At 47.7% G+C, this 15,314-nt stretch overlaps 1 protein-coding gene across 1 annotated transcript in view; it reads left to right on the forward strand.

Moving 5' to 3' along the window:
- Positions 1 to 8,016: 8,016 nt before the first annotated feature.
- DECR1 (2,4-dienoyl-CoA reductase 1) overlaps positions 8,017 to 15,314 on the forward strand; it is an 87,961-nt gene continuing 80,663 nt past the window's right edge. Inside the window, exon 1 of the mRNA XM_044294384.1 lies at positions 8,017 to 8,166. Coding sequence (XP_044150319.1) covers positions 8,080 to 8,166 — 87 coding nt within the window. The 5' untranslated portion in view covers positions 8,017 to 8,079. The remainder of the gene's footprint in view (positions 8,167 to 15,314) is intronic.

The following is a 15,314-nucleotide window of genomic DNA, read 5'->3' on the forward strand; positions in this document are numbered from 1 at the left end:
ATATATATTTTTTTTCTGATCACTGCAAAAACTTGGCACAAGTTAGCGGAAATTGATATATATTTTTTTCTTTTTGTTTTTTCTTAGGCTACTTTCACACTAGCGTTCGATCGGATCCGTTCTGAACGGATCCGATCATATTAATGCAGACGGAGGCTCCGTTCAGAACGGATCCGTCTGCATTAAAATGGCAAAAAACAGCTAAGTGTGAAAATAGCCTCGGACGGATCCGTCCAGACTTTCAATGTAAAGTCAATGGGGGACGGATCCGCTTGAAGATTGAGCCACATTGTGGCATCTTCAAACGGATCCGTCCCCATTGACTTACATTGTAAGTCTGGACGGATCCGCACGCCTCCGCACGGCCAGGCGGACACCCGAACGCTGCAAGCAGCGTTCAGCTGTCCGCCTGTCCGTGCGGAGGCGAGCGGAGCGGAGGCTGAACGCCGCCAGACTGATGCAGTCTGAGCGGATCCGCTCCATTCAGACTGCATCAGGGCTGGACGGAGGCGTTCGGGTCCGCTCGTGAGCCCCTTCAAACGGAGCGGACAGCCGAACGCTAGTGTGAAAGCAGCCTTACAAAGTCTCATATTCCACTAACTTGTGACAAAAAAATAAAATCTAAATAGTAAAAGAAAGGGAGTGAGCACTCACAACACCTGGACCATAGGATATACAGTAAATTTATTAGAATAGGACCTACTTTGTCCAATAAATAAAATACATAACAACATTAAAATATAATTGACATAAAATAACAAATTGGTACCAAATAAAAACCTGTTGGTGGGGTAAATCACACAAGTATTATTTATAGGCACATCGCATTAATAGTGCTACCATCCACAGTTCAATGGTGATTTCAAAGAGTTCCTGTGGGTAGTAACAATTCACAGATCAATTGAAAATGTCCCGAAAAGAGTCTGTGATCAGTCTCCGCAAGTGTTGATTAGATCGCTTCTCTGCAGCGCATATAAAGTTCCAATGTAAAACACAATGAAAACCCTCCAATGGTTCTCCTCATGCAGCTATGAATATAACCGCTCCAGCCGATAGTTCTATATCGCCACTGTTTCAAACAGTAATGCAGGTTCCTACCCGAGTCTCGACACTGCGTCTCACTGCCGTATCAGCCAGCCAGTCTCTCCACGAGGTGCGCGAGATGTCGATTCCTTCGGCGTCCTGTCACTCACGTCTCGGCTTGATGACGTCACGCTTGCTGGGCTGACTAAGCGGGATAGGTCCCTTAACGGTGGCGTGTGTTTGCTGTATAAAGCAGTAATTGAGGCTGAAGATTTTAATCTCGCATGGCCATGCGGTTTACAAATAGAGGTTCCGTCGGTTGAGTGAGCGCTTCCTCCTGTCACCAGACGCGTTTCGGGGTGTCTGCACCCCTTCCTCAGTGGCTGGGGAAAAATAAAATCTCACATGAACTCACCATACCCCTCACGGAATCCAAATGCGTAAATTTTTTTTTTAGACATTTATATCCCAGACTTCTTCTAACGCTTTAGGGCCCCTAAAATGCCAGGGCAGTATAAATACCACACAAATGACCCCATTTCGGAAAGAAGACACCCCAAGGTATTCGCTGAGGGGCATATTGAGTCCATTAAAGATTGAACTTTTTGTCACAAGTTAGCGGAAAGGGAGACTTTGTGAGAAAAAAAAAATATCATTTTCCGCTAACTTGTGTAAAAAAAAAAAAATTCTAGGAACTTGCCATGCCCCTCACGGAATACCTTGGGGTGTCTTCTTTCCAAAATGGGGTCACATGTGGGGTATTTATACTGCCCTGCTATTTTAGGGGCCCTAAACCGTAAGAAGAAGTCTGGAATCCAAATGCCTAAAAATACACTCCTAAAAGGTACTCATTGGAATTTGGGCCCCTTTGTGCACCTAGACTGCAAATAGTGTCACACATGTGGTATCGCCGTACTCAGGAGAAGTAGGGCAATTTGTTTTGGGGTGTATTTTTACATATACCCATGCTGGGTGAGAGAAATATCTCTGTCAAATGACAAGTTTGTATAAAAAAAATGGGAAACGTTGTCTTTTAGAGAGATTTCTCTCACCCAGCATGAGTATATGTAAAAATACACCCCAAAACACATTGCCCTACTTCTTCTGAGTACGGTGATACCAGATGTGTGACACTTTTTTGCAGCCAAGATGCGCAAAGGGGCCCAAATTCCAATGAGTACTTTCAGGATTTCACAGGGCATTTTTACACATTTGGATTCCAAACTACTTCTCACGCTTTAGGGCCCCTAAAATACCAGGGCAGTATAATTACCCCACAAGTGACCCCATTTTGGAAAGAAGACACCCCAAGGTATTCTGTGAGGGGTATGGTTAGTTCATGTAAAATTTTATTTTTTGTCACAAGTTAGTGGAATATGAGACTGTTAAAAAAAAAAAAAAAAAAAATCATTTTCTGCTAACTTGTGACAAAAAATAAAACCTTCCATGAACTCACTATGCCCATCAGAGAATACCTTAGGGTGTCTAGTTTCCTAAATTGGGTCATTTGTGGGGTGTTTCTACTGTCTGGGCATTGTAGAACCTCAGGAAACATGACAGGTGCTCAGAAAGTCAGAGCTGCTTCAAAATGCGGAAATTCACATTTTTGTACCATAGTTTGTAAACGCTATAACTTTTGCGCAAACCAATAAATATACACTTATTGCATTTTTTTTTTATCAAAGACATGTAGAACAATACATTTAGAGAAAAATTTATATAGAAATGTTGTTTTATTTGAAACATTTTACAACATTTGCAAACATTCCGGTAAATTTTGATTAATATCAAAAAAAGAAAAAATGTCAGCGGCAATGAAATGCCACCAAATGAAAGCTCCATTAGTGAGAAGAAAAGGAGGTAAAATTCATTTGGGTGGTAAGTTGCATGCAGTGAAAGTAGTGTAGTGCAGAATTGTAAAAAGTGGTCTGGTCATTAAGGGGGTTTATACTAGGGGAGCTGAGGTGGTAAAAGTCAACGGGAGACTGATCCGTTTTCTATTGTGCAAGATTGTGTAAGAGAAAACAAATCCGTCCCCATTGACTTACATTGTGTGCCAGGACAGATCCGTTTGGCTCAGTTTCGCTGCAAGCAGCGTTTTGGTGTCCGCCTCCAGAGTGATATGGTGACTGATCGGAGGCAAACTGAGGCATACTGATCGGATCCTTTTCCATTCAGAATGCATTAGGGCAAAACTGATCCGTTTTGGACCGCTTGTGAGAGCCCTGAACGGATCTCGCAAACGGAAAGCCAAAATGCCAGTGTGAAAGTAGCCTAAAATAGGAGCTCATATTCTTCACCCTATCTACGTCTTTATTTAGATGGGTCCCTACACTAAGGCCTAGTTCACACGACCGTATGGCTTTTTCAGTGTTTTGCGGTCCGTTTTTCACAGATCCTTTTTTTGTTTCCGTTTTTCCGTATGCCATGTACAGTATATTGGGCTGGGCATAACATTTTCAATAGATGGCTCCGAAAAAAACGGAACGGATAGGGAAGACATACGGATGCCTTTCCGTATGTGTTCCGTTTTTTTTGCGGACCCATTGACTTGAATGGAGCCACGGAACGTGATTTGCGGGCAATAATAGGACATGTTCTATCTTTCAACGGAACGGAAAAATGGAATGCATACGGAGTACATTCGTTTTTTTGTGGAACCATTGAAATGAATGGTTCCGTATACGGAACACAAAAAAACGGCCCGTACACTCGCAAAAAAAACAAAAACGTTCGCGTGAACTAGGTCTAACTTTATTTGTAGAAGTGGAGATCTCCAGTGTAATTGATCGGCTTTAGGCCTATTGCACACGACCGTAGGTGTCCCGTGCTGCGAACCGCATATGCAGATACGGGCGCCGTTCAATGGGTCCGCAAATCCGGAGATGCGGAATGGTGCAGAACGGAACCCTACGAAGTGCTTCCGTGGGGTTTCATCCTGTACTTCTGTTCCACAAAAAGATAGGACTTCTATCTTTAAAGTGAATGGGTCTGCGTCCGCTGCAGCTGCCCCACAGTTGGTGTTCGTGCATTGTGGCCTCTTTCACACGACCGTTTTTTTTTCCCGTTTACGGGCCGTTTTTCACGTTCCGTATATGGAACCATTCATTTCAATGGTTCAGAGAAAAAAACGTAATGTACTCCGTATGCATTCCATTTCCGTTCAGTTGAAAGATAGAACATGTCCTATTATTGCCCGCAAATCACGTTCTGTGACTCCATTCAAGTGAATGGGTCCGCAAAAAAAAAACGGAACACATACGGAAATGCATCCGTATGTCTTCCGTATCCGTTCCGTTTTTTTTGCGGAACCATCTATTGAAAATGTTACACCCAGCCCAATTTTTTCTATGTAATTACTGTATATGCCATACGGATAAACGGAATGGAGAAACAAAGTATTTTTTAGCGGTCCGCAAAATGGGGTTCCGTTTCTGTGTGTCTTCCTTTATTTTTGGAGGACCACCAGACATAAAGGAATGTAAAAAAAAAGTCCAAGACAGGTTTGCCATGCAAATGATAGGAATAAAACGGATGTGGACGCAGCTGACAATCTTGTGTGCCTCCGTGTTTTTTAGCAGTCCCATTGACTTGAATGGGTCCGCGAACCGTTTCCGCAGAAATAATAGGACAGGTTATATTTTTTTGACGGACTGGCAAACGGTGCCTTAGCCGAGTTTTCGACGGACCCATTGAAAATCAATGGGTCCGCAGAAAATCACGAAAAACGGCGCAACGTACACGGAATAAAACAACGGTTGTGTGCATGATGCCTGTAGCTCATGCACACGACCGTTGGTATCTTTGTGGTCCGCAAAATACAGATGTCGGACTCCCCTGCATAAGGCCTCATGCACACGACCGTTGTGTGCATCCGTGGCCGTTGTGCCGTTTTCCGTTTTTTTTCGCGGACCCATTGACTTTCAATGGGTCCGTGGAAAAATCGGAAAATGCACCGTTTTGCAGCCGAGGCCGTGATCCGTGTATCCTGTCCGTCAAAAAAATATGACCTGTCCTATTTTTTTGACGGACAACGGTTCACGGACCCATTCAAGTCAATGGGTCCGTGAAAGAACACGGATGCACACAAGATTGGCATCCGTGTCCGTGATCCGTGGCCGTAGGTTGCTTTCATACAGACGGATCTGAAGATCCGTCTGCATAAAAGCTTTTTCAGAGGTGAGTTTTCACTTCGTGAAAACTCAGATCCGACAGTATATTCTAACACAGAGGCGTTCCCATGGTGATGGGGACGCTTCAGGTTAGAATATACTGAAAAACTGTGTACATGACTGCCCCCTGCTGCCTGGCAGGTGCTGCCAGGCAGCAGGGGGCAGACCCCCCCCCCCCTGTTTTTAACTCATTTGTGGCCAGTGCGGCCGCCCCCCCCCCCCCCCCTCCCTCCCCTGTAGTTAACTTCTTGGTAGCCAGCCCCCCCTCCCTCCCCTGTAGTTAACTAATTGGTGTCCAGTGGGCCCCCCCTCCGTCCGCTATAGATAACTCATTGGTGGCCAGTGGGCCCTCTCCCCTCCCACCCCCTCCTAATTAAAATCGCCCCCCTATCATTGGTGGCAGTGGTGAGTACCGATCGGAGTCCCAGTGTAATCGCTGGGGCTCCGATCGGTAACCATGGCAACCGGGACGCTACTGCAGTCCCGGTTGCCATGGTAGCTTAGCAATTTGTAGAAGCTTTATACTTACCTGAAGAGCAGCGATGTCTGTGACCGGCAGGGAGCTCCTCCTACTGGTAAGTGACAGGTCTGTGCTATAAGCAATGCGCCGCACAGACCTGTCACTTACCAGTAGGAGGAGCTCCCGGCCGGTCACAGACATCGCAGCTCTTCAGGTAAGTATGAAGCTTCTACAAATTGCTAAGCTACCATGGCAACCGGGACTGCAGTAGCGTCCCGGTTGCCATGGTTACCGATCGGAGCCCCAGCGATTACACTGGGACTCCGATCGGTACTCACCACTGCCACCAATGATAGGGGGGCGATTTTAATTAGGAGGGGGAGGGAGGGGAGAGGGCCCACTGGCCACCAACGAGTTATCTACAGCGGAGGGAGGGGGGGCCCACTGGACACCAATGAGTTATCTATAGCGGACGGAGGGGGGGCCCACTGGCCACCAACGAGTTAACTACAGGGGAGGGAGGGGGGGGGGGGCGGCCGCACTGGCCACCAATGAGTTAACTACAGGGGAGGGAGGGGGGGCGGCCGCACTGGCCACCAATGAGTTAAAAACAGGGGGGGGGGTCTGCCCAGGCAGCAGGGGGCAGTCATGTACACAGTTTTTCAGTATATTCTAACCTGAAGCGTCCCCATCACCATGGGAACGCCTCTGTGTTAGAATATACTGTCGGATCTGATTTTCACGATGTAGCTCATATCCGACAGTATATTCTAACATAGAGGCGTTCCCATGGTGATGGGGACGCTTCAAGTTAAAATATACCATCGGATTGGAGAAAACTCCAATCCGATGGTATAAAAGAACTCCAGACTTTACATTGAAAGTCAATGGGGACGGATCCGTTTGAAATGGCACCATATTGTGTCAACTTCAAACGGATCCGTCCCTATTGACTTGCATTGTAATTCAGGACGGATCCGTTTGGCTCCGCACGGCCAGGCGGACGCCAAAACGACTTTTTTTTCATGTCCGTGGATCCTCCAAAAATCAAGGAAGACCCACGGACGAAAAAACGGTCACGGATCACGGACCCACGGACCCCGTTTTTTCGGACCGTGAAAAAAAACTGTCGTGTGCATGAGGCCTAACGGAAACAGGACGGATCAGTTTTGCAGCCACTAAAGGCATTCCGTCATAGAATTGCGTTATGGTCCGTGGTAACGGAATCCATACCGCAATTCACCTTTAACCAACAAATGAAGTGTGAACGAATACAGAGGATAAGGCTACTTTCACACTAGCGGCACGGACCTCCGACCCCCCGGACTGCCACTCCATCCCCATTGACTATAATGGGGGCGGAGTTCCGCTAGTGCACGGCGAGAGGCTGCCAAATAAATGTGCCTCCGCCACCTTTATAGTCAATGGGGACGGAGCGGCGGTCCGGGGCACGGCGAAATAGTGGCAGGACGGATCCGACAGGGTGAACAGCCTGCCAGAGGTCCTTGCCGCTAGTGTGAAAGTAGCCTAAGTCATCAGTACTAAAATCTCGGAAGACCCCTTTAAAGGGATTCTGTCATGAGATTTGAGCCCTATAACCTAAACATATGCCCATGTCCATACTAATAACATGAATCCTAAACTGCCCTTAATAAACCTGCTTGTGGCTCTATTAGCCCAAAAAACTGGTTTTTATAAGCTGTCACTCACCTACCTAAGGTGTCCAAGGGGGTTTTACGTTAATCCAGGGTGCCCGCCCGCACCCCTCGCCGTCTGGTGCCCATCAGGCCAGCGCATGCGCACTTCACTCAACAAAGCCGCTGCCAGGAGTCTGCGGCGCATGAGGCTGAGCCTAGTGTGCAGGCGCTGGATCTTGCAGAGGGACGGGAGGATTGCGGAGGCGGCGGTGAGGAAGGCGGCGCTGGGCACCAGATGGCGAGGGGTGCGGGCGGGCACCCTGGATTAACGTAAAACCCCCTTGGACACCTTAGGTAGGTGAGTGACAGCTTATAAAAACCTGTTTTTTGGGCTAATAGAGCCACAAGCAGGTTTTTTAAGGGCAGTTTAGGATTCATGTTGTTAGTACGGACATGGGCATAAGTTTAGCTTATAGGGCTAAAATCTCATGACAGAATCCCTTTAATGTAGCGCCATCCCTTTCGTATCCCTCTCCACCTTGTTTTGCCCAGCGACCCGCCCTGCTGAATGCACATTTGGGGGACACATACATTTACATTTGAGGGAATTGATAATAATATATATATGTCACGCTGGGCCACAGCACACAGTTATACTAGAGTGTATGGGCTGGCGTGAGGTGTCGAGGAGGGCGCCCCCGGCAGCTCATAGTCCAAGGTGATGGCGGATCACGTGATTCGGCGGGGTCTGTAAAGTGGGTTGTGCCGCTTTCGCTTTGACATCTGAATGTTGATAATGAAAATGGCGGCCTTGATCTCGGCTGTGGGGCGCCGTGCTGTCCTGAGTGCTAGAGCCGCTCCGAGTGGGATCCGGGTAAGCTTCTAGTTTGCCCTCGGCCTGCGACACTTACCGGTCAACGAAAAGGCCGCTAATAAAGCCGAAAACTGCCGAGTGTTCGGGTTGTAGGGCGGGTTGCATAGGCGGCCCCATCCCCTGGAATCGGAAAGCGGCCATCTTTGCTGTGGGCAACATGTGTGTGTTTTTTTTTTGTTCTCCCCCCCCCTGATGAGACCTTGTGCAAAAAACCAAACAGACCGTGCAGAATGTCTTCCGTGCAGCCTGTAGTCCATACATCATGCAGCACGGTCATTCCACCTTGCTATTTTCTTATCAGAACTATCCAACTTATTTGTGAAAAAAAATAAAAAATACAACTCCTCTTTCACACTTGCGTTGTCCGGATCTTGCCGGAATTAAACGCCGGATCCGGAAAACCACAAGTGTACTGAAAGCATTTGAAGACGGATCCGTCTTCAAAATGCGTTCAGTGTTACTATGGCAGCCAGGACGCTATTAAAGTCCTGGTTGCCATAGTAGGAGCGGGGAGCGGTATACTTACAGTCCGTGCGGCTCCCGGGGTGCTCCAGAATGACGTCAGAGCGCCCCATGCGCATGGATGATGTGCCATGCGATCACGTGATCCATGCGCGTGGGGCGCCCTGACGTCACTGAAGAGCCCCGGGAGCCGCACGGACGGTAAGTATACCGCTCCCCACTGCACTTTACCATGGCTGCCAGGACTTTAGCGTCCCGGCAGCCATGGGAACCATTCAGAAAAAGCTAAACGTCGGATCCGGCAATGCGCCGAAACGACGTTTAGCTTAAGGCCGGATCCGGATCAATGCCTTTCAATGGGCATTAATTCCGGATCCGGCCTTGCGGCAAGTCTTCAGGATTTTTGGCCGGAGCAAAAAGCGCAGCATGCTGCGGTATTTTCTCTGGCCAAAAAACGTTCCGTTCCGGAACTGAAGACATCCTGAACGGATTTCTCTCCATTCATAATGCATTAGGATAATCCTGATCAGGATTCTTCCGGCATAGAGCCTCGACGACGGAACTCTATGCCGGAAGAAAAGAACGCAAGTGTGAAAGAGCATGTGACAGAATAATGAAAGTCCATCTACTAACCCGTAATCCCCTCTCCCACTGACTCCCGGGGGGCTGACACCAGTATCGCACAGGATTGCCAACCGTCCTGAAATTTCTGAACAGTCCGTAAAAATAGGCAACTTTTTTCTTGTGTCCGTGAAAAAAAATGGACGTATCCTTGATGTGTTTTTGCGGCTGGTGGTTCTTGAGTGGATTACCGTTTTCCAGCTCCCAGTAAATGCTGGTAACGAGTTCTTACCAGTGTATTGAGCTGTAGCTGTGGATACTTCTAATCTTATCCTTCATTATGGTTTTCCAATTTGTCCATAAAATATGTTGGCTGTCCACGAGATCGGGATAAATTGTCCAGAAAAAAGAAAAACTCTGACAACCCTGGTGCTGCAGCAGTCACGTGCCGTATACGCGGCGTCAGCGGTGCAGCCTGTATACCTGGAGCGTGAGGGGCATCGCCGCAAAAACTGCGAGGGATTGTGTGGTGACTGGTTTGTCTCGTCATATTTGGTGGCTCTGGGGAGATTTTAGGCCTCCTTCACAGGAGCGTGATGACATCCATGACGAGCTGGTCAGTGGTTCATCCCTGAAGGATCCGCGTTTGGTCCGTATGTCAGTTTTTTGCTTTTCGTGTGTCCCCCATATTCCACGTACACCGCCAGGCTGACAACTAGTTTCCGGATTCTCACCTACCAGGGGTTCGTGCAAAACACTGACTAAAAACAAATGGCGTCTGCGTTGTGAGTAGTTTTCACAGACCCATAGACTTCAATGGTCATGTTTGGTCGCATCATGAACCAACGTAGCGGATGGCTCAGTGTTTTTTTTTTAACTGAACCATAATAGATAAAACATTAAAATCAATGGGTATGTGTGCTGTCCGTGGAGAACGTGAAGGAGGCCTAAGTCGGACAACTAGTTAGTAATTTATTACTGCAGTGCTGTCGGAATTATTCCAGGTTGCACAGGGCTCTGTGGCGATTCCGTCATGGCCGTCTGAATGTCGCACATCGCGCCTAATTGTAATGAAAGCCATTACGCTGTGACTGGCATTTGTGTGACATGAGAGCCTGCAGGAATCCAAACCTGGTATACCCTCACATGGTATAATACCCCATTATGTGCCCCCACAAAGTATAATGCCCCCTTGCGTGCCCCTCGCGCAGTGTAATGCCCCCTTGCGTGCCCCTCGCGCAGTGTAATGCCCCCTTGCGTGCCCCTCGCGCAGTGTAATGCCCCCTTGCGTGCCCCTCGCGCAGTGTAATGCCCCCTTGCGTGCCCCTCGCGCAGTGTAATGCCCCCTTGCGTGCCCCTCGCGCAGTGTAATGCCCCCTTGCGTGCCCCTCGCGCAGTGTAATGCCCCCTTGCGTGCCCCTCGCGCAGTGTAATGCCCCCTTGCGTGCCCCTCGCGCAGTGTAATGCCCTACTATGTGCCCTCAAAGTGAATATTCGCCTAGTCCACGTTCCCACAACGTTGAATAGAACAGTGGAGCAGGGGTATCAGCCTCGCGCTCCACCATTCACCCTAAAACTGATGGTTTAGCGCAGCCATGAGTGATGCGGTGACGTCATCCCATGTGCTGTGCCTAGCCACCCGAGCAGACCTCTAAATGAAGACCTGCCGGATAAGCACAGCAGATATGGTGACGTCACTGCATCACCCCTGCCTGTGCCAAACCGTCCGTCACAGGGTGAATGGTGGAGGAGCCGGAAGCTGATGGCCCCCGCTCCACTATTGTGTTCACATCCTTGGGGCGCTGATGCTGTGGGTGCTCCCTCAGTATGCTTGGGAATACCCCAGTATATGTAACTTTGATGCAGTTTTTGCAGGGTCTTATTTTCAGGTCTTTATGTGCACTGAGCCACAGAGCCCAATGCTGTTAGTAAGAGGATTTTCTCTGGATTTTATTGAATGTGCCTCCAACAGTCAGGGCCAGCATAGTTTTCTTTTATAGGCCCAAAATTGGACTTATGACTAAATGTGCCAATTTGCGTCAAAGTTAGGGCTCATACACACAACTGTGTTTTTTGCCTGCATCAGATCCACATTTTTTTTTTTTGTGGGTCAGATGCAAACCCATTCACTTTAATGCAGACCCTGTGCTGTCCGCATCCATATGTCCATTCTGCGGCTCCCGCAAAAAAAAAATAGAACGTGTCCTATTCTTGGCCGTATTATGGATAATTATGGACTGTTCTATAGAGGGCAGGACGTTCCATTGTGCAAAATGCGGAACACACACGGCCAGTATCCGTGTTTTGTGGATCCTTAGGCACATTTTAGGTGCAATCAGGTTAGTAAATTTGAGCCGGTGTATTTTGTTTGCATTCCAAATAAGTCCACTAGATGGCAGCATTGTTTTGGCGATATTCCTTGCTTTCCTGTTTCTGCAGAAATGTTATTTTTTTTTTTATTAGGTAATGTGTGTCTCGTGGTTATGGTGTGTGGCTAAATAATGGTTTAAGAATCTTTCATTACAAGAGAGTGTTTATACCCCTTGCTTACCAGGACAGTGTTTCAGTTGTAGCAATGTATCTATCTAAGGGCTCTTTCACACCTGCGTTCTTGTCTTCCGGCATAGAGTTCCGTCGTCGGGGCTCTATGCCGGAAGAATCCTGATCAGGATTATCCTAATGCATTCTGAATGGAGAGAAATCCGTTCTGGATGCATCAGGATGTCTTCAGTTCCGGACTGGAACGTTTTTTTGGCCGGAGAAAATACCGCAGCATGCTGCGCTTTTTGCTCCGGCCAAAAATCCTGAAGACTTGCCGCAAGGCCGGATCCGGAATTAATGCCCATTGAAAGGCATTGATCCGGATCTGGCCTTAAGCTAAACGTCGTTTCGGCGCATTGCCGGATCCGACTTTTAGCTTTTTCTGAATGGTTACCATGGCTGTGAGGACGCTAAAGTCCTGGCAGCCATGGTAAAGTGTAGTGGGGAGCGGGGGAGCAGTATACTTACCGTCCGTGCGGCTCCCGGGGCGCTCCAGAGTGACGTAAGGGCGCCCCAAGCGCATGGATCACGTGATCGCATGGCACGTCATCCATGCGCATGGGGCTCTCTGACGTCATTCTGGAGCGCCCCGGGAGCCGCACGGACTGTAAGTATACCGCTCCCCACTACTACTATGGCAACCAGGACTTTAATGGCGTCCTGGCTGCCATAGTAACACTGAACGCATTTTGAAGACTGATCCGTCTTCAAATGCTTTCAGTTCACTTGTTTTTTTCCAGATCCGGCGTGTAATTCCGGCAAGTGGAGTACACGCCGGATCCGGACAACGCAAGTGTGAAAGAGGACTTGCGTTTGGTGCGGATCCGTCATGGATCTGCACAAACGAATCCGTTCAGACCTGATCCGTTTGTATTATCTTTAACATAGCCAAAAAACGGATCCGTCTTGAACACCATTGAAAGTCAATGGGGGACGGATCAGTTTTCTATTGTGCCATATTGTGTCAGTGAAAACGGATCCGTCCCCATTGACTAAGGCCTCATGTACACGACAGTTGTTTTTTGCGTCTGCAAATTGTATGTCCTCAAAAAAAAAAAAAAAAAAAAACGGATGCGCCAGTTTTTTCCCACAGATCCCTTATAATAAATGCCTATCCTTGTCCGCAAATGTGAAAAAAGTAAGACATGCACTATTTTTGGGGATGGATAGAATGGAGGTGGAACGGAGCCAAACTGATGCATTCTGAGCTAGGGTTGTTGCGAGTATCGAAATTTCGATACTCAAGCAATACTTTTGCCCGGTATCTATACGATACCAGGATTTAAATTTTTTCAATACTGGGCTGCGCAGTCTAGGAATAGTTATTAAATAAAAAGTAAAAAAACTAACAAAAAACCCACCAAATATTAAAGGGGTATTCCCATCTTGCTACTTCATTCTCAATTGCTGCCAGCTAGCTGGTAACTTCCTGCTTTTCTGCAGATAAGGCTGGGCGGGCTTAGGTAGCTAGAGTGAAGGACGGCCACGCCTCCTTATGACATCACACTGAGAGCCGAGTCCTGCGTGCTAGTTCATGTGAAGAGTATGACTCATCAGTCTGCAGTGTCTGAGGGGAATGGTCACTCAGAGAGCCATGTGAAGTGAGCTCAGTGCACAGTTTTACACATAAAATATCTGTCTGATCTTTTACAAACCCATTCTGTGCATTAAAAACTATAATTCCATATTATACATTAGCCCAAAAGCTTGACCAACCCCCACCCACCAGCACTGATGCAGATTTGTTTCCATTACAGCTGTGCTCCAGTTGTGTATAAACCTCACACTATGTATCTTTATAGATGCATATACAGCTCAGCTACATGTGTCTTCTCCAGTGTCTGAAAAGCTTCATATACAGCTCTGCTACATCTGTCTGTTTATCTCTTCAACCAGCACTGTATCAGAACAGCCGCATAGTCAGCTCTACTACATCTGTTTCTCTCTTCAAACAGCACTGTGTCAGAACAGCCGCATATTCAGCTCTACTACATCTGTTTCTCTCTTCAAACAGCACTGTATCAGAACAGCCGCATATTCAGCTCTACTACATCTGTTTCTCTCTTCAAACAGCACTGTATCAGAACAGTCGCATATTCAGCTCTACTACATCTGTTTCTCTCTTCAAACAGCACTGTATCAGAACAGCCGCATATTCAGCTCTACTACATCTGTTTCTCTCTTCAAACAGCACTGTATCAGAACAGCCGCATATTCAGCTCTACTACATCTGTTTCTCTCTTCAAACAGCACTGTATCAGAACAGTCGCATATTCAGCTCTACTACATCTGTTTCTCTCTTCAAACAGCACTGTATCAGAACAGCCGCATATTCAGCTCTACTACATCTGTTTCTCTCTTCAAACAGCACTGTATCAGAACAGTCGCATATTCAGCTCTACTACATCTGTTTCTCTTTCACCAGCATTGATGCTGACCTGCCACATATACAGCTCTGCTACATCTGTTTTTCTATTCAACCAGCACTGCGTCAGAACAGCCGCATATTCAGCTCTACTACATCTGTTTCTCTCTTCAAACAGCACTGTGTCAGAACACCCGCATATTCAGCTCTGCTACATCTGTTTCTCTTTCACCAGCATTGATGCTGACCTGCGACATATAGAGCTCTGCTTCATCTGTGTCTCTTTCACCAGCATTGATTCTAAACCGCCACAAACACATCTCTGCTAATTCCGTCTATTTCCTTCACCATTAGTACTGTGGCTGAACAGCAGCTTATTGTTGCCGCAGTTTTTGTTCACATTTTTTTTATACTTTTCTTTTAGTCATTTTATTCTAGTAGGAAAGTTTATGGGAAAAGGCTTGAAAAAAATGGCATGGACTCAAAAAAACGCACCAAGAGTTATAAAAATGCCTCCCCCCCAACCCAAATAAAAAAAACCTGTTTCTGAGTAGTTGCCTCATAGAACATTATTATCAGAGTGGCCCCTTTACACGCAGGAATAATACCAGCACAGAACCGGGTGGCATTGTGCCCTTCACCGTCTAGCGAGTGCTGTTTAGGGCAGCCTGTATTCTGTAAATGGCCGGCAGGACGGCTCTGCCAGCTGCTCTGCTATTACTCCTCCACCCTTATTATACAAGGAAATTGCTTAGAATGCAATCCCCTAATCTGTAGTTGGATCCCATGGCGAGGATCCTGCGGCCTCCCCTATACACAGTGTTCAGCCTATAGCCGCACTGTTTGGCCCGATTAATTATTACTGGTTCTAGTCTTCACTGGCGTGTCGGTGGTTAAAGGGTTTCTACCACCTCATTTGGACCTATGTCTGCTCTACCTAAGGCCCCATGCACACGGCCGTTGTTCACAGCCGTGTGCGGGCCGTGGAACCGCGGCCTGGATCCCTCCTGAGAGCAGGAGCGCACGGCGTCACTGGTTGCTATGACGCCGTGCGCTCCCTGCTGCCGCCACAATACAGTGATACACTGGTATGATCTATACCAGTATATTACTGTACTGTGCCGGCAGCAGGGAGCGCACGGCGTCATAGCAACCAGTGATGCCGTGCGCTCCTGCTCTCAGGAGGGATCCAGGCCGCGGTTCCACGGCCCGCACACGG

The sequence above is a fragment of the Bufo gargarizans genome, chromosome 5 (assembly GCF_014858855.1).
Source record: "Bufo gargarizans isolate SCDJY-AF-19 chromosome 5, ASM1485885v1, whole genome shotgun sequence".
Taxonomy (NCBI): Eukaryota; Metazoa; Chordata; class Amphibia; order Anura; family Bufonidae; genus Bufo; species Bufo gargarizans.